This window comes from Marmota marmota, unplaced genomic scaffold, assembly GCF_001458135.2.
Source record: "Marmota marmota marmota unplaced genomic scaffold, marMar, whole genome shotgun sequence".
Taxonomy (NCBI): Eukaryota; Metazoa; Chordata; class Mammalia; order Rodentia; family Sciuridae; genus Marmota; species Marmota marmota.
The window spans coordinates 2,265,149-2,288,909 of NW_026000081.1; the positions used below are offsets into that span (position 1 = coordinate 2,265,149).

At 37.0% G+C, this 23,761-nt stretch overlaps 1 protein-coding gene and 1 pseudogene across 2 annotated transcripts; both read right to left on the bottom strand.

Annotated features, from left to right (window-relative positions):
- Positions 1 to 659: 659 nt before the first annotated feature.
- Psma5 (proteasome 20S subunit alpha 5) lies at positions 660 to 23,545 on the bottom strand. Of its 2 annotated transcripts, XM_015505102.2 has the most exons (9): positions 23,374 to 23,545; positions 18,337 to 18,403; positions 14,212 to 14,338; positions 11,499 to 11,566; positions 10,517 to 10,624; positions 10,318 to 10,376; positions 9,491 to 9,593; positions 6,569 to 6,655; positions 660 to 903 (listed from the first exon to the last, which is right to left on the bottom strand). In XM_015505102.2, the coding sequence occupies exons 1-9, from the start codon at positions 23,400 to 23,402 to the stop codon at positions 826 to 828; spliced, it is 726 nt and encodes a 241-aa protein (XP_015360588.1). In that variant the 5' UTR covers positions 23,403 to 23,545; the 3' UTR covers positions 660 to 825. The 2 variants fall into 2 exon arrangements, with proteins under 2 accessions (XP_015360588.1, XP_015360589.1); XM_015505103.2 differs by lacking the exon at positions 18,337 to 18,403 and having other exon boundaries at positions 23,374 to 23,521.
- On the bottom strand, positions 13,694 to 13,787 carry LOC125620352 (annotated as a pseudogene).
- Positions 23,546 to 23,761: the final 216 nt, after the last annotated feature.

Consider the following 23,761-nt stretch of genomic DNA (forward strand, 5'->3'; position numbering starts at 1 on the left):
TTTAAGTTTCTTTTTTTTTTTAATTTTTTGGTACCAGGGATTGAATTCAGGAACACTCAGCTACTGAACCACATCCCCAGCCCTATTTTTCTTTTTTTTTGGTCAATGTACCTTTATCTTTATTTATTTACTTATTTATATGCAGAGCTGAATCAAACCTGGGGCCTTACACATGCTAGGCAAGCACTCTACCACTGAGCCACAACCCCAGCCCCTTCATAGTTCTTAACTTCCTAAAAAGGGAAAACTCCTTCTAAACTGTCCACCAAGGCACAAGAACTAAGACAACTCTGGAGATGGCTTATCCCAAACCATCACTGTTTTGAGGACTCCAAAACATGCTCTTTTGATGGTCAATTAGTTGCATTTCCTTCATATAAAGAAATGCAGCAAAAAAATACATACTTATTTAAGAGAAACTACAGAACTTAAATGGATTTACAGTGGTATTAACATCTATTAACCACTGGGAGGAGCTGGGCTAGTTTGAGTTCATTTATCAGCACCAAGGAATTCGTGGCTAGAGTTGACTGTTGTAGAGAGCAACTAAAATAATTTTAGAACAGGCACTCACACAGGATAAGGATATTAATACCCTATCTTTTTTGCCTGCTAATGTAAGCATTTCAAACATTATAAGAGGACAGACCATTAACACATATTTTAAAATTTTCTTTATTTCAGAACTGCCTTTATGTACAGACATCATAAAAAAAAAAATGCACAGACAATGGAGATTTTCCAAGGAATAGGACCTGGAAGTAAAACTTAAGGGCAACTGGAGAACTGAAATTGTCCCAGAGTAGTTCTGAGGATCACTCTTGCTTAAATGTCCTTGATAACCTCTTCGAGTTCTTCCTTTGTGAACATGTGGAAATTCTGGCCAGGCTGCACTGTGGCTAGCTGGAAAGAAAACACAAAGGGGTTTATAAGTTGGGCTTGATTCCCTGATGATAGCCCTAGCATGGTCAGGAGAAAACTGTGTTGGTGATGCAGCTGTTCATTAGGAACTAAGGGATCTGCTGTCCCAGGGATATCCTTTCCAGGCAGCAGGTCCCTAAAATAGCTCTCTGACTACAAAATAAAAACTCTTATTGACCAAATTTTCTATTTTGAGGTTAACCTACAATGTAATAGTTAACCAAATGCCTGGCATCACTGTTAATTCTTGAAGTTAGCAGCAAAGTACATGGAGTCAGTACTCTTTTTTTCTGTTAAGGATCCTATAGAGATATAAAGTGTATTTATATACTTGCATATACTTCTGTGTATGACTTGGGTTACTTGGCCACTCTGTGCCTTTATTTTCTCATCTGTAAAATGGGGATAATAATACTATTTATAGATTAGTTTTAAGGATTAACATAAGAAACACCAAATAATTGCTAACTATTATTGTTAGATATTTTCTCTAGAATTGTATGTGTGGCAACTTAACAGAAAGGTTTGCTTTGTTTTTTAAAAGGACTGACCATGAAAAGACTCCATAAAAAATGGCACAGGAAGTCAGTTGTGACTGATGATATTAGAAATAACAAACAGTTCAGATTATAATTTATTAAACCAACAAAAAACAAGGGTCAAAAGATGGCTTCAAATTTAACTTTACTATGTTTTCCATTATCTGTGATGATCACAGTCCCATGTTTTTTGGTCAATCCTGAAGAAAAGGTATCATTTCACATTTGCTGCAAAGCCTTTATGTTTGTTTTAAATGTCATTCCTTTTTTTTTAAATTTTAAAATTAAACATACTAGGGCATTTTTAAGTAGTATTCATTACTGATGAAGCTGATTAAGTTTCTTTTTTTTTTTTAATTTTTTTTTGGTACCAGGGATTGAATTAATATAATTTGAAAGTTGCCAGGCAGAATTAGCATAACCCAGTTACATGATGTTTATTATTTCCTGCCTCATTTGTAAGTAAAACTCAGAAAAAAAAAGACTGTTGCACATCTTAAGAAATCTACTCTGGGAACAACTTAAAAAAAAAAAAGTTCTCTAAAAGCCTGCAGTCTCCTCTGGAGTCTACCAAAAGATATATCCAATTACACAAAATGTCAGGAGTCCCAAATATATTTGCATAATATTACAAGAGTTAAAATATAGAAATTGGGCAAACTCTGTATAGAACAGTCCTACAGAACTAAGATGCAAATCAGTAATAATAGGGTTTAAACCAAGTATCACCTTCAGGTAGTTATTCATCATTAGATGAGAAAAATTTACATTTACATAATGATGTTATTTACATAATGAATAGGAAGCACATTTTTCTATATTCTTGCTTTCAAAAAACCTGTGAAGCAGGTATAATAGATATTTTCTTTCATTTACACCATCAATAATTAATTTGAATACTAGACGCAGTTGTACAAGGGACTAAAGATCCAAAGATGAAGAAAAATCTATCTTTTATTAAGGGCACTGGATGCCAAAAGCTTTCAATGTCAGTTAAGTGTTATAATAAAGCTTAACATACATAAAAGAGTGACCAAGGAGCCCAGGAAGGCATCAAGGAGAAGAAACCTTTGAATAGTAGTATACTGAAGAATGGCAAGAATGGGTTAGACAGCCAAGGAGACGAAGGGCAGACTCATTGCACAAATGCATAAAAGCATGAGACATGATGTATTTGCAAAACAAATGCTGTATATGGCTGTAGCAGAGGATGCACATGGAGTAAGATGAAATGAGAGGGCCTTGATGCAGGGTGGGGGTCAGAGCTCACAGATGAGTATCTTATAGTGGTTAAAAGTACAGGACCTAAAAGTACAGACCTGGGTGCAAATACTGACTCTACCATCTACCAGTTACCATTTACCAAATGGTACCAGTTACTATTTACCAAAGCCTCGGTTTCCTCATCTGTAAAATGAAAACAGGAATATCTATCTTAAGAGTTGTGAGAATAAAAGATATACATGTAAAATGCTTAACAAAGTACCTAACAGATTAGACATATGACTTAAATTGCCATAAAAAGAAGTTTGGAATTTATCCTGTACACATTAGGAGTAAGATAAGATTTTTAAAGTGGATAACAATTAATATTGGATGTGAATTGAAAAATCCACTCCAGTAGCACAAGAATGAGGGGGAAAAATGGGTTGAAACAGAGGAGAGGAAGGGAAAACTAGTTAGAAGACCTCTGAAAAATATATAAGGGAAATGCAAAATGGGGACCTGAACAAAAGAAGGTACCTGAAATAAGAATTGAGAAGGGGTATTTACATGAGAATTATTTTTACAAAGGGGTAAAACACAATTTAATAAAGAGAAAGGGAAATCAAAATATTTCAGGTTTTGGTATGAATGACAAGAACATGGGTGCTGTCATCAACTAGCATTAGAAACAGAAGAAGAAGAAGAAATGATTTTCTGGAAAGAAAATAATTTTAATTTTGGAATTGTCATATTTGAGATGAATGCTTCAGAAATTTCAAATAATAATGATCAGATAATCTGACAAACAGGAAGTTTTACAGAATCCAATCTTCTCTTTCTCATGGAAACACTAGAGTCATGAGAACATAAGGGAGACAGGAAAGGAAGGGCTGTAGAGGAAAGGCTCCCTCATGCTGGTCTTCTTAGACTGACCATCAGAGTTACTGGAGGAGCTTTCCAAAGTACAGATCTCTGAACTTCATTTCCAAAGACTCCTATAGGCAGACAGGCTTAGAAAGCATGGTGGAATGAATAGTCTTGAACAACTGGAAGTGCCCCTTTTTAAAAAAAATATTTATTTTTTAGTTGTAGTTGAACAACTACATATTTATGTATTTTTATGTGATGCTAAGGATCAAACCCAGGGCCTCGAACGTGCTAGGCAAGTGCTCTACCACTGAGCCACAATCCCAGGCCCAAGGAAGTGCCCTTTTTTAATGTGAAGAAATCTATTATCAGGGAGATTAATGACAGAGCCACACCTGATGCTCATTGCAAAGCAATACTGTAGTGTCACTGAAAGTAAACAAGCAAGAAAACATCTCTGTAGTTTCAGTTGAACCAAATAGGCCTCAGAGCCTTTGCTATGCAATCAAGAGCTATATTTGAATTCTTCTGAGGTGGCAAGGACATAATCTTATTCAGTACCAAAGAAAACAAAGTTCTAGAAAGGAACTGACAAAATCCTTCCTAAGGATTGAGTTGGGAGTATCATACTATTATTGCACCTCGTCATTTCAGAGACAGGGGAGAAGGGGAAGTATTTTCAGATCCTTGTTAAGAAGGTTTTAAAAAAACAAAAAACATTGTATTTATGAATTAAGTTTTTCACTAAAGAACTATGTTAAACTCTTCTCCCTCCACTGCTTGAGGAGCAAGCCAAACCCCCTTACCACACTCTCAAACTCCCAATTCTAGGCTAGTGTCTTCTTTTGTCCCCTTCATGACAGCCTATGAAGTGAGTATACTGGTGAGACATTTACCAACAACATTCCTAAGTACTCTTCACTCTTCTGTTCTTAACTAGTCAATCTCCCATTGGGCATTAATCCAACCATCCATTTTCTCATGAGTGAGGCTAACATTCTGGTAGGTACTGATTGGTTAAATTACTGATTTATGATTACTGCATTAGTTGGACTTTAAAATTTTTAACTGAAATATAATATTTAGGGCTGGGGATATAACTCAGTGGCAGAGCTCTTGCCTGGTATGCATGAGAACATGGGTTGGATCCTTAGCACCACAAAAAAGGATTTTTATACACCCACACACTCGTATGTAAAAATATACATGCGTGTGTGTGTGTGTATATATATATGTATATATGTATATGTATTTATATATAATATAAATATATACTAATGTATTATGGTTTGGATGCGAGGTGTCCCTCAAAAGCTCATATGTGAGCAATGAAGAAGGTTTAGGAGCAAAGATTGGGTTATGACAGCCTTAACCCAAACAATGAATTAATTCCCCGATGAAATTAACTAAGTGGTAAGTGGGTAGGGTATGGCCAGAGGAAGTGAGTCACTGGAGGCACGCCTTTGGGGTATGTATTTTGTATCTGGCGAGCAGAGTCTCTCTTGGCTTTCCTCTGTCACATTCTTCCACCATGTCACATTTTTCCTCATCTTGAGCCGCAAGGAATGGAGCCAGCTGTCCATGGACTGAGACCTCTGAAACCGTGAGCCCTCAGATAAATTTTTTCTCCCCTAAAATTGTTCTGGTCAGGTCTTTGTTACAGCAGTGAAAAAGCTGACTAAGACACTATTCCTCCAAGGGTAAGCTCTATCCTGACTTTTAAGAACAATCTGTCCCCTGATTCCAGCTTCAGCTAGTATTCTGAGGTAACCCAGTAATCCTTTTAACTCATCTCCATCTTCCCTTTTCTCTACCTATAATGACTTTTCCAAATATTTCCCTTTTTTTTTAAAATTTTAAAGTATTTTTTTAGTTGATGGGTACAATATCTTTATTTTATTTGTTTATTTTTTTTCTGTGGTGCGGGGCAATGAACCCAATGCTTCAGGCAATGCAGGCAAGTGCTCTACCACTGAACCACAACCCCAGCCCAATATTTCCCATTGTTAACTTGACTATTGCATTCACCCTTGCTCAGCAGGTAACCTAACAATAAGCAAATAAAGAACATCTTTCCCAATTTACCTCCAAAACAACCTGTCACCATCTGATCCATGTATCTCCAATCTTATATCTTGCCATTCTCCTATCTTCCATACATCCCACACCCAGCAGTCAGATAAAAACCTTGGAATTCCATTTTAAACAGTTATTTTACATCTTTGAGCCTCTGCACATATTGCTCCCTCTTCCTGAAATACACTTTTACTCCCTTTCTCCAGACATCATTACCTCTTCTAGGATGTTTTCCTAATGTTCTAAGTTATATGTTCACATGTTAATCTGTTCTTTAGACGTTTCACCCTAGGCTCTTATTGTCCATATTTCTCCATACTGCGCAGTACTACTTAATTAGGTATTGAAATTTCTGTTATGTATCCTGGCATTTGGCACAGAACTTGCTATATAGAGGGCTACTCATGATGCTGAACTAATTTTACTTATTTATTTATTTTTGTAGTTGTAAATGGACAGCATGCCTTTATTTGTTTATTTTTATGCGGTGCTGAGGATCAAACCCAGTGCCTCACACGTTAGGCAAGCACTCTGCCACTGAGCTACAACCCCAGCCCTAATACTACTTTTTGAAACGAACTCCTTCCTTTGTACCATGTCTTCCCTCTTCTAGAACTTCTCTATCACCATTGAATCTCATCTTTTGTTTAACATTTTTTTATCCACTAGTTTCCTCAGTTTAAAAAAGTATTTAAGTTTTTCCCATCCTTAAGGAGACAAAAGTCATTTTCTTTAATGCTGCCTTCTGCTCACATTAATCAGTCTTCTCGACATAGCAGCACCTCCCTTTCACTCTTTAACTCACTGAACTCTGGCTTCTTTCATCACCACTATACTGTAGCTACTTATTGAAATGCTATCAATATCCTAAAGACTGAGCATATATAATTTTCTTGATCCAGTCAATCTTCAGCAATGGGGGTTATGATATCCGAAAAAACAGTAAAATAGAAAAATACCTCTATGTTAGTTGCATTCAGCTTCTCCTCCATTACTTGTTTAAGGATGATGAGTGAAGATTTGATGGCTTCTTTCAGTGTCATAGACTTGAAACAAAAAGGGTGAGAAAATGAGCCATTAATTGTATATAATCCCTCCTTCCTTCAGATTTCCCTTTTATCCCCTGAAGAAATTATTTAGCAAATATTAATAAATCAAACATTAATTTGTGCAGGGCACTATAACCATCTCCAAAATTCAGGCAAATGGTAAGTAGTTAAATACACTTATTCGGAGGAAAAAATGCCTCATTTTGAACCACAGAATCACTAACTTTCATACAGTAAATGACCTTTAAGGAAGTTGAAGGGGCAGCACTCTCTAGTGTATATCTGAATTCCTTGTTTAATTTAGAAGATAACATAATATTAGTGATCTCTCATAAATAATGCCCAAATGGTTTAGAAAACCCACTCTTTTTATATCCTATGTGTACCTAATTTTCTCCACATGTAAGATCAACATTACAGGCACACCTTATTTCACTGTATTAGCAGATACTATATTTTTTTACAAATAGAGCTGTGTCAATCCTGCACTGATCAAGTCTGCTGGTAACATTTTTAACAGTATGTGCTCACTTAAGTGTCTGTGTGTCACAATTTGGGAATCCTCACAACACTTCAAACTTAATTAGTATTACATTGTTATGGTGATCTTTTATCAGTGATCTTTGATGTTTCTATTGTAATGGCTTTGAATTAGCACAAACCAATCCCACATGATAAATTAAAAAAATATATATGATGAATCTAACTGATAAATATAGCAAGTGTTCTGACTACTCCACTGACCAGCCATTACATCATTTCTTTCCTTCTCCTGAAGCCTCCCTATTCCCTTAGACACAATAATGCTGAAATTAAGCCAATTAATAGCTCTACAATGGCCTCTAAGTGTTCAAGTGAAAGGAGAAGTTGTTTGTCTCTACTTTAAATCAAAAGCTAGAAATGATTAAGCTTAGTAAGGGAGGCATATCAAAAGCCAAGACAGGCTAAAAGCTAGGCCTCTTGTGCCAAACAGTTAGCCAAGCTGAAAATGCAGAGGAAATAAACTCTTGATGGAAATTAAAAGTGCTACTCCACTGAATACACAAATGATAAGTGAAATAGCTTTATGGCTGGTATAAGGAAAAGTTTTAGTAGTCTGGATGGATGAAACCAGCCACAACATTACCTTAAGCCAAAGCCTAAACCAGTACAAGGCCCTAACTGTCTTCTATTCTACGAAGGCTATGGAAGGGTGAGGACACTACAGAAGAAGAATTAGAAGCTAGTAGAAGTAGATTCATAAAAAAGAAAGGTGAGGGGCTGGGGCTGTGACTCAGCGGTAATGCACTTGCCTGGCATGTGTGAGGCACTGGGTCTGATTCTCAACACCACATATAAATAAATGAATAAAATAAGGGTTCATTAATAACTAAAAAAAATATTAAAAAAAAAAAGAAAGAAAGAAAAGAAAGGTGAAAAACTAAGTTCTAATGTAGAGGCTGAAGCAATTTATCCAGATCTAGTTAAGATCACTGACAAAGGTGGCTACACTAACCAACAGATTTTCAATGTTGATGAAAAAGCCTATATCGGAAGATGCCATCTATTACCTTCATCATAGCTACAGAGAAATCAGTGCTTAGCTTCAAAGAACAGAATGACTCTCTTGTTACAGCTGGTAAATAAGTTAATGCAGCTGGTAATTAAGTTGAAGCTGATGCCCAATTCCATTCTAAAACTCTTTAGGCCCTTAATATACTAAAGAAATACACTAAATTCAGTCTGCTTATACTCTTTTAAAAAGGAACAAAGCCTATGTGACAGCACATCTGTTAACAAAGTTTACTGAATATCTTAAGATTACAATGGAGACCTACTGCTCAGAAAGATTCCCTTCAAAATCTTACTGCCAGTTTACAATGTACCCAGTCATGAATAGTTTGATGGGGATGTACAATCAGATTAATTCTGTTTTCATGCCTGCTAACACAACACCCATTCCACAGCCTTTAGATTAAGGAATAATTTCAACTTTTGAGTCTTAACATTTAAAAAACAGCTTTTAAGAGTATAGCTTCCTATGATGGATCTAAGCAAAATAAATGAAATCTTCTGGAAAGATTCACCATTCTAGATTCCATTGAGAACATTCATGTTTCATGGAAGGAGCTCAACATACTGAATTCACAGGAGTTTGAAAGAAGTTGGTTCCGGTCCTCTTGAATGATTGTGAGGGGTTCAAGACTTCATTAAAGGAAGTGATATGCAGATGTAGTGGAAATAACAACAAACTACAATTACAAATGGAGCCTGAAGATGTGCCTGAATTGCTGCAATCTTGTGACAAAACTAACAGATGAGAAGTTGCTTCTCAAGGATGAGCAAAGAAAGTGGTTTCTTAAGATGGAATCTACTTCTGATGAAGGTCCTGTGAATGCTGTTGAAAATTTCAACAATTTGGAATATTACATAAATTTAGTTGATGAAGCAGCAGCAGAGTTTGACTCCAATTTTGAAAGAAGCTGTGTGGGCAAATGCTATCAGACAGCATCACATGCTACAAAGACATCTTTCATGAAGGGAAGTCAGTCAATGGTAGTGTGTGGTGATGGGGGTTGAGGGAAGTGTTCTATATCTTGTTTTCAGTTCTGGTTCTAAAGGTATACACAATAGTCAAAACTTATAGAACTAAACTCTTTTTTTTGTTTTTAATATTTTATTTATTTTTATGTGGTGCTGAGGATCGAACCCAGGGCCTCGCACGTGCTAATTTACCGCTAAGCCACAACCCTAGCCCTAGAACTGAACTCTTAAGGTCTATACATTTTATTACATGTAAATTATGCCTTTACTTAAAAGATAGTAATAAAAGTTGTGAGAATGCTTGATTACCTTGTGGTAAACTTCTTGCAAGGAGCTCTGGGCACCCTCTGAAGCAGAGCCAATTGCTCGAGCATCACATTGTACAAAAGTCCCAGATGGGTCCATATGAAACCTGCAAAACCCCAAAGGAGAATTAAAATGCTTAAGAACGGTGGCATTTTATGCAACAAACATCTCACTAAAAAAAAATAAAAAATAAAAATACAGGGGCTGGGGTTGTGGCTCAATGGTTGAGTGCTTGCTTAGCATGCACAAGGCACTGGGTTGGATTCTCAGCATTACATAAGTGTAAAATAAAGATATTGTGTCCATCTAAAACTTAAGAATAAATATTTAAAAAAAAAATACAAATGCTTGGCCCTGTAGTAAGGGAATAGTGAGGCACAGCTCCAAAAAAGATGTTCTATGTTTTGAAAAACTTTTAAAAAAGGATAGATCTTTTAAAAAAGGATATAAGAAAATTGCTAATGTCCTCAGGATTTAGAAGAGAAGTATAGTATATATAAATTGGCACTTGTGTATGCCTATCTAATATTTGAGAATGAGAATCAGATCAACACTCCAAAGAAAAACTCTAAAACATATCCTGACTTTAGTAATAGGTTACCTCTAATTTTTTCCAGAATTAGCACTGGTTCCAATCATGGAGTTCTTCACAGATCCCTAAATTTGCTTGTATAAACAGCACAGCCACCAAACTTTAGAGCTAAAAACCCTTCTATTTTTCCAAATCTAAAATAATTTCTTAGTTGATTTACACTACTAGCCCCTGATCCAAATTAAAATAATTACCATTCTCCCCAAAAAGGAAGAAACAATGGCAAAATGGTACTTACAGCTGGGGTCCTTTCTCATCAACTCCTCCAAATAACAGTGCTACTCCAAAGGGACGAGACTAGAACCAAAAAGAAGCAATATTATGATAAGTGGCTATAAATTAAGCAGGTGAGAGAGGCTGGGAAAGGTATGTACTGAGAACAAATGTTCCAAGTTCTTCAGAACAGTGAGTGAGTTCAACACAAGCATCACACTCACCATGGCACCTGGATCTGCATCTTCTTCTCCAAACTGTAGGGCCAGATTGGATACAGCCTGGGTCACACTCTCTACCGTCATTGTCTCATTGTAGGTAAACCAATGGTTCTGGGAGAAGAGCACAAAATGGTACACCTTTCTAATAAGACGGGAATTAAGGCAGTCCACCATCTTACTGCTTATCCCTTTGAAATGTGATTGGAAACTGAAGGCTCAAGCATGTTTTTCCTAGACTATGGTTGTTTGGAACTGCAGGAGAAATAGCTCTGGAAATAAACATATCAAAAGGACTAAGCAAGGTCTGAACTAGAGGGTTACTCCTTTGAAAAAAAGGGTTAACTCCTACAAACACCAAGTTTAGTCTTCTCACACAGCAAATGCTATATCAAGTACCACTTTCCCTGGTCAAAGATTCTATCTTATAATTCTGTTATAAAGTACTTATTACTTAAGTACTGACAAATTTGTGAATAAGGGCAAAAAATTTTACCTTGAGATATTTTTTTTCCTTATTAGCCTACTCTCTAGGCTATAGGTACACAGCTAAAAATAAAATAAAAACCCCAGCATTCCTAACAAGTATTTGTTGCCTAATACAACTCATTATTTACCAGAGAAGAAGTTACCTACAAGATGGCAGGAAAGGCGGTTGTAGGGAGAATGTTACTTAACTATGACCACTTCCTGCCCCGGGGCTCCCAAAGAAAGTCAATGGGGGAACAGAATGTAGTGTGATGCATGCATTATATATGATGAATCAAGAAGACGAAGACTGTCACCTCTATTGACCAGAGCTTCCTTAAAACTGCAATGATTAGGTAGCTAAATCTAAGCCCCAGGAAGTGGGGATTCTACCCAAAATCATTCCCAAGTGTTGCAACTAATACTGACACCTGAAATGTAGCCCAGGAAGCTTTATCACCAATAAATAAACAAGGAACTGAAGCATCAGAGTAAAAAAGTAGAAAAGATGCTTATTTACCTGTGTCTCCACTCTGGCCTTATCGATTAAAGTCTTAGCATCAGCAATTAGCCCACTCATGGCACAACCTGTAATATAAAAGCAACAGTGACACAGAGGCCAAATCCTTATAAATCCTTTTATCAACTCAGGAAAACACTGAAATTATGGAGTGGAATAATGCCAGCAATCCCATGGCAATATAACCAATAGATGGGAAATCATTGGCACTAAACCCCAGTATAATGATGATACAAAAAAAGAAGAAAACAACCATTCACAATGGCATAGAAATCTAGATAGTTTGATGGAAGACAGAGAACAGCAGCAGCCAACCAAACATGAATTTCCATGTAGAACATCCCTGAAAATCCCTTTAGCACTCTTTGTAGGCCATGATGCATTTTTGAACTAAGTAATCCTAACAACCCAACCTGAGAAATAAGAAAAAGGAAACTACCTCATTATGTGCTATAGTGGAAGACCTCAAAATAATATCAAAAGCCTTTTTACCTCTCTATTCCAAACAAACCAACTAGTTACGTTAGAGAGAAAATTTGCCTAATGGTCCAAGATGCCATGGTTATGGCTAGAACTGTTAACTTATAGATGATATCTCAAGCCTAAATCTCAGCCTAGGGGTATCTCTCTCAAGTTTCAGAGCTATAAGGTCAAATGACTCCCTTAATGTATCTACTGGGATATACAGCTCAATCTACTCATCTTATTCTCCTTCTAGACCCTGTCTTCTTCCTTGGTCCTCACAACCAATCAGATTCCAAGTTTTCTCAGTCTCTATCTGATTAACCTATCTGGCATTAGTCCCTTCCCCTCTGTTTTCTGGTCATTGTCTTGCTTAAGGTCCTGTCATCCCTTTGCTTTGACAATTAAAAAATTTCTTATCTGGTCTCCCTGCCTCCATTCTCAGCCCTTTACCCTACCTTTAACATTGTTATCAGAATGTTCTTTCTAAAATTCTAAAGGGAACTACCTCACTTCTTAAAAGTTTAATCATCAAAGCAAAAGGATCAAGTCCAAGCTCCTTAGCAGGGTAAAAAGGGAATTCTATATTCTGACCCCAGATTCATCTCTTGCCGTAGTTCGCCTCACAGTCATACTAAAGTGTTTGTGCATTTATATTTTATACAGCCATACCTTGGTTCATTTCTATTTCTTCTGATTAGAATGCTTTTCCTGTGTTACACTAAGTTTCCTTATCTTTCAGAATGAAATTCAGCTCAAGCATCACCCTCATGGAATCCTTTTCTGAAAGCTGCCCTATCACTAGCCTCAGGCAAAACTATTTTTTTTTCCTCCTTTATGCCCCTACCGAGCACACACTAGAATCTTTCTTAATACCTGTACCACTTAACTACATTTACTTATTTATTACATGTCCAGCATAACATTTAGATTGTAAGCTCCTAGAAGACAAGGACTGTCTTTTTTCCTGTCTGTATCCCTGGTGTCTTGCACAATGTTTGTTCCCTATTTGCTGAATTAAAATGACATTGGCCTTCATCCAAAAGAAAAGTGGTTTGAGATAAAATAAACACAAAACATTCTAATTTTAACAGATTAAATCTGTTTCGATATTTAAAACGATATTATACCATGTTCCCAGTCACCACAGCATTTTTCTTTGCCTTCAAGCATTAATTATTTTACCAATGTTTCTTTAATTAGATGGCTAGGCAGGTTAAAACATTTTTAGATAGTTGGGATGGGGTTGTGGCTCAGCAGTAGAGCGCTTGCCTACCACATGTGAAGCCCTGGGTTCAATCCTCAGCACCACATAAAAATAAAATAAAAGTAGTAAAGGTGTTATGTCCAATTATAACTAAAAAATAAATATTTAAAGAAACTTTAGATAGTTAACTAAAATTCCATGCTATAAATAAACAGAAATATTCACCCTGTAATACTACAATGTCAGAAGCCAAGGCAAGAGAATTACAGTAAAGACCAAAGAAAGTGGGGAGGGGAGGATAAGGAATAAAAAGATAAATCTGAAAACAGGAAGACTGATCTGATCAAAGTCTAAAATACTTTTTCCCCCCTTTAGCTGCCATCTTGTGTCACAATATGAAAAATGAAATACTGAAATCAATACAGCTGAGATTTCTCTCATGACCTGTGCTTTTTATCAACTTGTTAGTCTTAGAACCAATCGTTTTAGTTATCAATATCCCATCACTTTTAAGTGTCTTAGGAATAATATTCCTTCTTACATGTATCAAAACTCATACTGAACAATGAGTTCTGGGTTGCAAAAGAGGATTTTTTTTTTTTTCACCTCAAGCTCCCAAACTCCATCCCATCCTCAGGCTCTTAGGCACCCAGTAACAAGGTGGCAGAAGGGAACCAGACCATTTGCCCCTTAAAATCTGATCTCTCTCAGCAACCCGGGGGAGGTTCCTTAAGTCTTTGTCCACAAGCTAAACAAAACCACATACAAGTTCTATCAAAGTCTATTACTCTTATAATTCTCAGAACCTTAGACCTTCCACTTGAGAATTCCTCTTTTCTTAGTTGACACCCTAGTCTCTCACACATGACAGCCTGCTCTGTAACTGCTTTATACTCCTAAAATTAAGCACACTGGCCTACTGCCTGGAAAATGATAGCTAGCCAGGGGACAAGGCATTCATCTCATGAATCTCCCCTTTGGAACAACACAGAACTAATAAACCCAGACAAGATTCCTACAAAACAGCTTTCCCCTACTCCTTACCTATATGGGCATCAATCTCTACAATTTTCTCAATGCTGCTAGGCTCCATGAGTGGGGAGGTAATTCTTTTCTCCACAGCTAGGCATACACCTTCTGATGTCTGGATCCCAATGGCTGTAGAACCAAGCTAAAAAGAAACATGTTATGGTTACCATGTACAAATCAAAGAACAGTGTCACATGCTCACCAGAAATCTCTCTGTACATCTTCACCAGACCGAAACTTTGATTATCCATGGCTAGTATGCAGAGAGAACAAGAAGCACCCTAATAAATAATGCAATGCTACTGTCAATAGCAAGACCATAGATTTATAGAATTCTGAGCTTCTGAAAAGGAAGTCTAATAGTCTTTAAATCATCTGAAAATGATCCCTTCTAATGCCAATTTTAGAAGGGAGAAAGGGATTCTAAAGTTCTAAACAGAGAGGGCAAGAAAGTAATAAAGCCCTAACTTTTTTCTGTACTTTGTCTCTTTTCACCTTTGCTGTCCACTTTGGCCTGTCCCAAAAGAGGACATTCCCCAAACCTATATGACATGGGGGCGGGGGGAATGACCACCATCACTACTGACAACATTAAAGTACAAATTTAATCTAAGCTCATTAATTTAATCCAGTAGAGCTTAAATTCATCTCTATCTCTATGCAATACTCCTAGTCATCAACCTCTACATGTCTCAGTTTCCCACCTGCAAAATGAGGATAATAATACCTACACCAAGAAGGATAAACATTAATGAATTAATATATAATACATAAAGTGGAATCTACCATATAATAATTCAACAAATGTTATTATATGACTTCTACTTAGTCTCATCTATTTATTTATTATGTGGTATTGGGGATCAAATCCAGAGCCTTGAACATGCTAGGCAAGCACTCCACCACTGAGTTAATCCCTAGCCTATAGTCTCATCCTTAATCATTAACTGCAATGCATGGTACAGCCTAATCTAATAAAATGCTATTTTTATATTTCTTCTCTCAAGAACTAATATCTCACTGTATTATCTATAGCAATATCTAAGTAAGCTTCCAGTGCCCTCTTAATCTAAGGCCACCTTTCCCTTCCAACTTCATCACTCAATATTCTCCAACAAAACTCCTCTCTCAGGTATAGCCCACCCGATTTGTTCAAGCCATTATTATCACTTAGCCTTGCACACCTGTTAAAGCAATCTCCCCTGGAATACAGTTTTCCTTCTGTCTCTCCAAATTTTCTCCTTTATTCATAAAGCCTTGCATATGACCGCACTCTCCTCTGAATTTCCATTATATTTAATTAGGTCTATAAAGCAATAACTGCCAAATATGAGCATCAGACTTGAGCCCATTATTACAAAGGGTTCCAAAGAATTCCATCAATCTTTATGTATAATAGGCTTACCATGTCTACAGACTATAATAGACTTGGCCATGTCTCACACATTATTTTTCAAATATGTAAAGTTGAGACTTTATTTAGAACTGTTATTAAAAGTCTGTGGATAATGTCTGATTAAAAAAAAATGTAAGTCCGAGTCTAGATATATAATACCAAGAATGTTATCAGCTAAGACAGTTTAAAGTATTGCCTCTGGGAAGCTGAAAATAGATGGGCAAGCTTCAGGGATTGCTGTTTTTGTTATGCAATTTATAGAACTATTTTGCCTTCTGACTCTAATATCACATGTACACGCACCTAAAAATTTTAAAACAAACATTCAGAAACCCATTGCCAGAAAATTCCACATAGTGCTTAGTTTTTCTAATTGTTTTATATATTCCAATCTAAAAAAGGTCAATATTTCTGAGATAGGATATTTTCTAAAATATATCCAAATTCAAAAAAATTTCATTTTACATTTATATTTCCTTCCAGATATTTCAATATGATACTTCTATCTAAATTTCTCCTACCTATCTTTGTGGGAACTGGAGAGAGGAGGAAGTGAGGGAACATTTGAACTATGTAATATTTCTTGAATATAACTAACTAGCATAGTAACCAATATGGATAGGCTTGATAGAATATAGCAATTTTGACATTAACATTGATTCCACTCCTTCCCCCAAAACACCTACTCATAGGCACTTTTTTCCTTTTCTTTGCTGGATACATTTCACCTATACCATTCAGTATCAACATTTCTACAGTCAGTTGTTCTCTAGTTCCTCTGATACAACTCAAGTCTTAATGGTTAGCAAAATGCTTTCTCATTGGCCACGCATGCATGAGTTGCTAAAGCAATAAACAGGTTGTTTAACTCCTAAGCACCTAATTTTCACAATGGTTAGGTCTCATTAATTAAGGACCATATTACTATTTCTATCCTAGCTCAACCTAGGACTACAAAAATCAGATACTTTATAGTCTCTAGATAATCTAGAAATTACTGACCCTAAGGAATTTTAAAAGCTGAGGTTTACTCTTGGCTTGCACATCCAGGCAGAACTATTATCTTAGCTGAGGCCCCAGATTAATATTACAGCTTGGACTTCTGATGGTCTGACACTTCCTAGTAATATTTTCAACACAAAGCAAAGACATCAGAATAGAAAAAGGCACTTGCAGCTGGCACATCATTTTCTGCACCAGTAACACTATGTTTCCACTTTCACTTCTATGACTTCAGCTAACCAGAATCTCTTTCCCCTTTCCCAGATTCCTTTTCTTTTTTAAAATTTTTGGTATTAAAGATTGAATGCAGAGGCACTTAACAATTGAGTCACATCCCTATCCCTTTTTATTTTCTTGAGACAGGGTCTCACTAAGTTGTTTAGGGTCTCCCTAAATTGTTAAGGCTTGGACTTACCTGAAACTTGAGATCCTCCTGCCTCAGTCTGGGATTAATCTTAGTCACTGGGATTATAGGCATCACCACTACCCCCAGCTTTCCTACTCCTTGTAGCAAAGGTAACTGAGAAACAAAAATACCTTTCTTCAGGTATTTTAATTCTAAGAGGAATTGTCCTATGGAAAATCTGTGTGATCAAAGGCAAACTAGGATTCCAGTGGCTAGGGAGGCTGAGGTACAAGGACAACAAGTTTAAGGCCAGCATGAGTAACTTAGAGAGGCCTCAGCAACTTAATGATACCCTGTTTCAAAATAAAATATAAAAAGAGGTGGGGATGTGGCTCAGTGGTAAAGTGCCCCTGGGTGCATTCCCTGGTACAAAAAAAAAAAAAACAAAAAAAAACTAGGACAAATTGAAAGAATCTTCAGGAAGTTAGAATTTGATTTGAGGATAAACTCTAAACCACCATTAACTATTTCAAACAAGATAAGCTACTTTGTGAGAAAATACCTGCCACTAGAACTCTACAAATAGATGCTGTTTAGAACTATATAGATAATTCAAACAGAATGAAGGATTGGACTAGATCACTGATTTTCAACTTCTTTTAAGTATAGAAAAACTGGGGCCTGTTGTCTGGGCCTTAACCCAGATAAATAAATAAATTGGAATTTCTGGGGTGGGGCCTGGACACTGTTTTACTTTCTTTCTTCTAAGCATTCCCCATAGATTCCTTTTCAACACAATATTTGAAGATTTTAGATACATGTTTCCTACAACTCTTTGTTTCTCCTTAAACATTTACCAATTGAAAAGCTATTTAGATAACCCATAATTTAACAAATATAGTTTCTACAGGATAACCAATTTTAAGTATAGACATCTTACTAATTTGTGGACTAATATTTGCTACATGTTTGATTTTATGTTACTAGATCAATTTATCTTTTATTCAGTCCCTAGTACCTAATACAAATTCAAAACTTTACCAATAAGAAAACAATAGAGGTAATTAATTACATGACCTGATCAAGTAACAGAAGGGTCAACACTAGATTTCTACACCCTCTTTATATCCCAGAGGATTATAAACCTAAATGTGTACCTCCATCCCCACTAGAAAAAGCTTATTAAATAATTATGAATTACTAACCTGCTCAAAAAGTTTTAATGTAGATGTTAGGAATAAGATTGAAATTGTTATAAAAATAGTTAATAATGGCTGGTTAAAGGGAAATATGAAAACACTATCTAAAGGAATGGCTAAACACATTTACTCAAATGTTCTGCTAGCAAAATGTGAGGTTGCCATAATTTCAAAACCTATGCTACTTGCTAAAATACCTTGATAGCTTCAATGGCATACTCCACTTGAAATAATCTTCCTTCAGGAGAAAAAGTATTCACGCCCCTGTAATTGATTAAAAAAAAAAAAGGTATTAAAAAACTGTCAAAAAAAAAAAAGTGAATCATATAGACAGACACTGAACTCAAGTTTCTTATTGGGTGCAGTGGCACACAGCTGCTATAATCCCAGCAACTTGGGAGGCTAAGACAAGAGAATTCCAAATTTGAAGCCAGCCTCAGCAATTTAGCAAGATCCTATCTCAAAACAAAAAATAAAAAAGGTCCAGGGATTTAGCTCAGTGGTGAAGCATCCCTGGGGGTTCAATCCCCAGTATGCCCCCCAAAATCAAATTCTTTAACTAGCTTAGATGACTACAGGCTATGCATGTTTTCATTACTCTGTACTTTGCCCACAACAATCTCATGGGTTTTTTTGTACATTAACAGTATAAGACAATAGAACTTCTTGAGGCAATCTGTAGGCTTTTAGCCTTTTTTTTTTTTTGTACATTAACAAATATGTATAGTCCCTTAAGGCACTATAGAACACTTCTGCCCCACTCTCACCAAGTCTTCCCAAACTGATCAATAAGAGGAGGTGAATTTTCTGCCTCAATTCTAAATTAACCCAGATCAATCCTGAATCAATTTACCAATTCCTGTGATAAGTTCATGTCACAAAATTATCATGCAATTACCAAGGAAATGTGTATTATTCCTTATCCCCTTCCCATTATGTGCATTTGACATTAAAATCTTATTTTTAAGCACAAGTTATTCACAGGTACATTTCTCTAGTTATTTATAGGAAGTAATACGGTTATTTTAACAATACACTGTAGTTCTTAAAGTTTAACCCAGTTCATTCACTTAATAGATTACTGTCAGACTGCTTTTCACCCTAAACTATGTCCTCCACCTTTTCTTGCTCTTATGGAGACAAGGCACCAATCATAGTGTACATATACAAGCTTTCAGTATACAATAAACACTCAAAAAATAACTGAGCTGGACATGGTGGTGCACGCAACTTGGGAGACTGAGACAGGAGGATCATATGTTCAAAGCCAGCCTCAGCAACTTAGAGAGGCCCTAAGCAACTCAGTGAGGCTGTCTTAAAATATAAAAAAGGGCTGGGATACGGCTCAGTGGTTAAGTGCCTCTGGGTTCAATTCCTGGAACCAAAACAATTTTTTAATTTTTTTTTTTTTAAAGTACAAATGCGGTACTGAGGTTATAGCTCAGTGGTAGAGCACTTGCCTCGCACATGTGAGGCACTGGGTTCAACCCTCAGCACCACATAAAAATAAATAAAATAAATAAAGATGTTGTGTCTATCTTTACAAAAAAAAAAAGTACAAATGAATGAAAATGCTTATAACACCTTATTAATGGAGTCTGAACTTTATAATAGGTAGCATATAGTATAATATTCTAAATTTGTTTAACCAAAACTCTTTTTTAAAAAATATTTTTAGGGGCTGGGGTTGTGGCTCAGCAGTAGATCGCTCGCTTCACACGTGAGAGGCCCTGGGTTCGATCCTCAGCACCACATAAATAAATAGAGATATTGTGTTCAATTACAACTAAAAAATAAGTATTTAAAAAAAATGTTTAGTTGTAGATGGACACAATACCTTTATTTTATTTATTTATTTTTATGTGGTGCTGAGGATCAAACCCAGTGCCTCATACATTGAGGCAAGTGCTCCACCACTGAGCCACAACCCCAGCTAACCAAACACCCGTTTTTTTTTCAAGAAAATTTTATATGTGGTCCCAAAATGTAAAACAGACAATAAAAGTTGGCACTTGCTGATCATTCTCTATATGTCTGGCTTTATGACTTAACTCACTTAATCCTCTAAGTAGTCCTAAGAAATAGTCTTCTAAGGTAGATAGTACTTTATAGGTGAGGAAATTGAGGCATATAGAGGTTAAGTAAGTTGCCCAAAGTTACACAGCATATAAAAGGCAGAGCTGGAGTTAGAATTTAGGCAATAAGTCATACTGCCAGAGACCAAGTCCTCAACAGTTCCACTATCCTGCCTATGAGAATTAAACTAGCTAAACTGGGGGATGGAGAGAGAATTTCACCATCCTAGCTCTCATTTGCTGAGTTTAATATCCCTGTAGCCATTTAAAAGGAAGTTCAGAGCTCTAAAGAACAGTTTAAAAACCACTGAAAGAAAAGTCTGAGGTCAGAAAACCCAGGATTGAGTTCTAATTTTGCCAGTTGTTTGCTTTTAACTCCAGAAACAAACAAACAAAAAAAAGGATAATGCTTGACCTGCCTTATCATAATACACTGGAAAATTGATTTGCTGAGTACAAAATAATTCTACAAACTATGGGGCTCTGGTCTTGGCCATCATCCCAAACTTTACTGTCTCCTTCAGCCATTTCATAGATGCTATGCATCAAATCTCCAAATCTCTATTACCAGTTTGACTTATTTCCTAATTAATTTAAATTCCTGATCAACATTTCCATTTGGATATTCTATTAGCAACTAACATTCAACATTTTCCAATCTGAAATATTTCTCTTCAAATATTGTCACCTTGGAAACTCAGGTTCATCTTTCACTGTTTCTAACTAGTTCAGTCTTATTTTATAACACCTCCAACCTCCTTGTTCCCCAAACTAGAAAGTTCTGAATGATTTGAACCATTCCTCCCCATCTTCTCCCATATTCTGTTATATGACAAGTCATACCAATTCATAGGAAATACCTCTTCACAGTAACAATCACTCTTCCTTCCATTCTCATTACTTTTATTACCTTTCACCTAACTATTGTAATAGCCACCTAACTGGTATTGACTCTACCTTTCACCTATTATAACAGTGTCCTAACTGGTACTCACTCTTTCCTCCAACCCAGTCAAGTAATTTTTCTATAAAACACAAAGTATGGCCCGGCACAGTGGCAAAAACCTGTAATCCCAGCAACTCGGGAGGTTGAGATAGGAGGATCCCAAGTTCAAAGCCAGCCTCAGCAAGGCCCCAGGTAAGTTAGTAAGGCCCTGTCTCAAAATTTAAAAAAAATTTTAAAAGGGCTGCGAATGTGTTTTGCAGGGGGAGACACACAATTTTGATCATGTAACTTCTGAAATAAATTAACAGAACTTAGTTGCTTACAGAGTAAAACCCAAACTCCTTAACCTAATATTAAATACCAGCCAGTATCTAGCACAATTCTGTCTTCCCCATATTTCCTACTATTTATTCCTATAACATGTATCATATGTGCTATCAGACAAGACTTTTCTCAGACATGTCTTATGCTTTCTTATTTATTTCCCCTCCTTTGTTCATTCTATATTCTCAAACTAAAAGCTATTGACTCTTCACTGTCTTTATTAAAATCCTTCTTCAAGACCAGCTTAAATATCAGCTCCTTTGTGAAGTTTTCCATGAATCCCTAATATTAAATGCAACCTCTCATCAGAACTTCCAGTGTTGATTTCAATTCCTCTGATATCATCAATACACTTCTGTCTCCTACTAGTTACTTTTGTAAATAGTTCTTTATAAGATAGTCTCCTACACAAGAGCAAGTATCTTGATCTCATACACTGCTGTACCATTTCAACCCAAAACAGTGTACCTTGTACACAGAAAATATTCAAGTACATTAGTTAAGCAAATAAGAAAGGGCTATATTTGCCAGGCACATGGCACATACCTATAATCCCAGTGATTATGGAAGCTGAGGCAGGAGGATACCAAGTTCAAGGCAAGTCTGAGCAACTTTGCCAGATCCTGTCTCAAAATAAGGACTGGGGGTATAGCTCAGGGGTAGAGAGTGCCCCTAGAATCAATTCCTGGCAAAAGGGGGGGGGGCAGCTGTATTTTGGGCATTCTTGAGAAGGTAGGAAAACAACACAAAACAATCTATCTATATATATATATATTTAGCAAATGACCACAAGGTTTAATAAAGGGTTTCTGAAAAGGAACACAATTTTCCCATATACACTTAATTCAAAATTATATCACCCAACATGATTCTCTGCAATGCCCTAGAGGCTAAATACTCACTAACAAAGACATTTTACTTGACAGCAGAAAAAATGTTGGTTTTAAAACTTCACATACACCTTCTATGAGTCAGTAGAGGGATGAAAAGTGGTAGCTTCAGGTGATGAAACCACGACAGGGTCAACATATACTTGACAAGGAAAGCAGCTTCTCAATTTATCTAGTACAAAAGAAAATGTCTTTTTCTAGCTTTTTAATAAACTTAAACAGCCATTGGAAAACTTATCTGATCAAATAGAAAGTGAAAGTAAAAATATCTACAGCACAATTCAGTATTACTTAGCATTCCCAAGCTCTAGGGGGGGGGAAAAAAACCCAAACTTTTAAATAAATACAACCTCACAATTTTGAATTTTGAAAACATTACATTTGGTTTTCAACAACACTAAATTTGCTTTAAAGTTTTACAAAAGTCAGAAAAACCCTGGTCAAGCGAAACCAGCTGGATGGGAAAACTCCTGATAACCTTTCTAAATTCTGCTTCACATAAAATCAAGAGACCAGACAACATATCTGGGCATAGCTGAGATCTAGCCTTTGCGCTTTTGCAGAAACTGTACATCCTAGCATGCCCTATTATAAACAGATTTCATAGTCTTCAGTTGCTTTTTATTCACATTTTGCTTAAAAAAAAAAAAGTCATACTTAGCACGAAAAGATAAACTGGGGAGGGGCGACCCCCTAATCTTCTCCGGGTTAAAGGTCGGAGTTCTGGGCCCCTACAGCTTCCTCCCCCAGCACAAACCCGAGCTTCTCGCTTCCGCACTAAGAGTCAGTAGTGACTCAGCTGTAGAGCAAGTGCGGCCGATTTGCTCCGGATGAGCTGGGGAATCACCGGAGGGCCTGGGTAGGGCAAGAGATCTCCAGGTCTGGCCAGACCCGGGTTCCCGGGGCGCCCCATGACACTGCAGAACCCAGGCCGCGGCCAGGCCCGGGGCCCACCCACCTACCCACAATCCCGACCCGTTTTCTCCATGCTGCACAGACCTGTCGTACTCGGACCGGGTGAGGAACATAGCGAGGACGAGGGAAGGTGGCAGTGGCTACGAGGGGATTCCGAGGACCAACACGACTCCAACAGCACCCAACTAAACCACACCGCCACAGCACCTAAGGCCCCCTTCGACTCCCAACTGCGCGTGTGCCCGCGACCTCTTTAGCCCGCCCTCCTGTGCCTGTCTCCTATTGGCCGGTCTTAGTTCTCGGAGAGGTGATTGGGCCAAGGCGCTTCCTCGGCGGACCTCAGCTAGCGCTGATGGGGCGGGACAAGAGGCGTTCTTCCGCTTTACCTTGCGGGTGGTTGCTAGGGGCGCTGGGAACTCAAGGCGTGTGGTGAGAGTAAGCCTTTTGGAGGTCTGAGCCAGTCCCAAGTTGG

Excerpts from the sequence above, each read along its gene's own strand:
- Psma5 (XM_015505102.2), bottom strand. The coding sequence starts at position 23,402 with ATGTTCCTCACCCGGTCCGAGTACGACAG. Across the intron at positions 9,594-10,317 it reads GATGAGAAAGGACCCCAGCT|GTTTCATATGGACCCATCTG; the intron begins GTAAGTACCATT and ends GGGGTTTTGCAG. Across the intron at positions 6,656-9,490 it reads TGCAAGAAGTTTACCACAAG|TCTATGACACTGAAAGAAGC; the intron begins GTAATCAAGCAT and ends TTTTGTTTCAAG.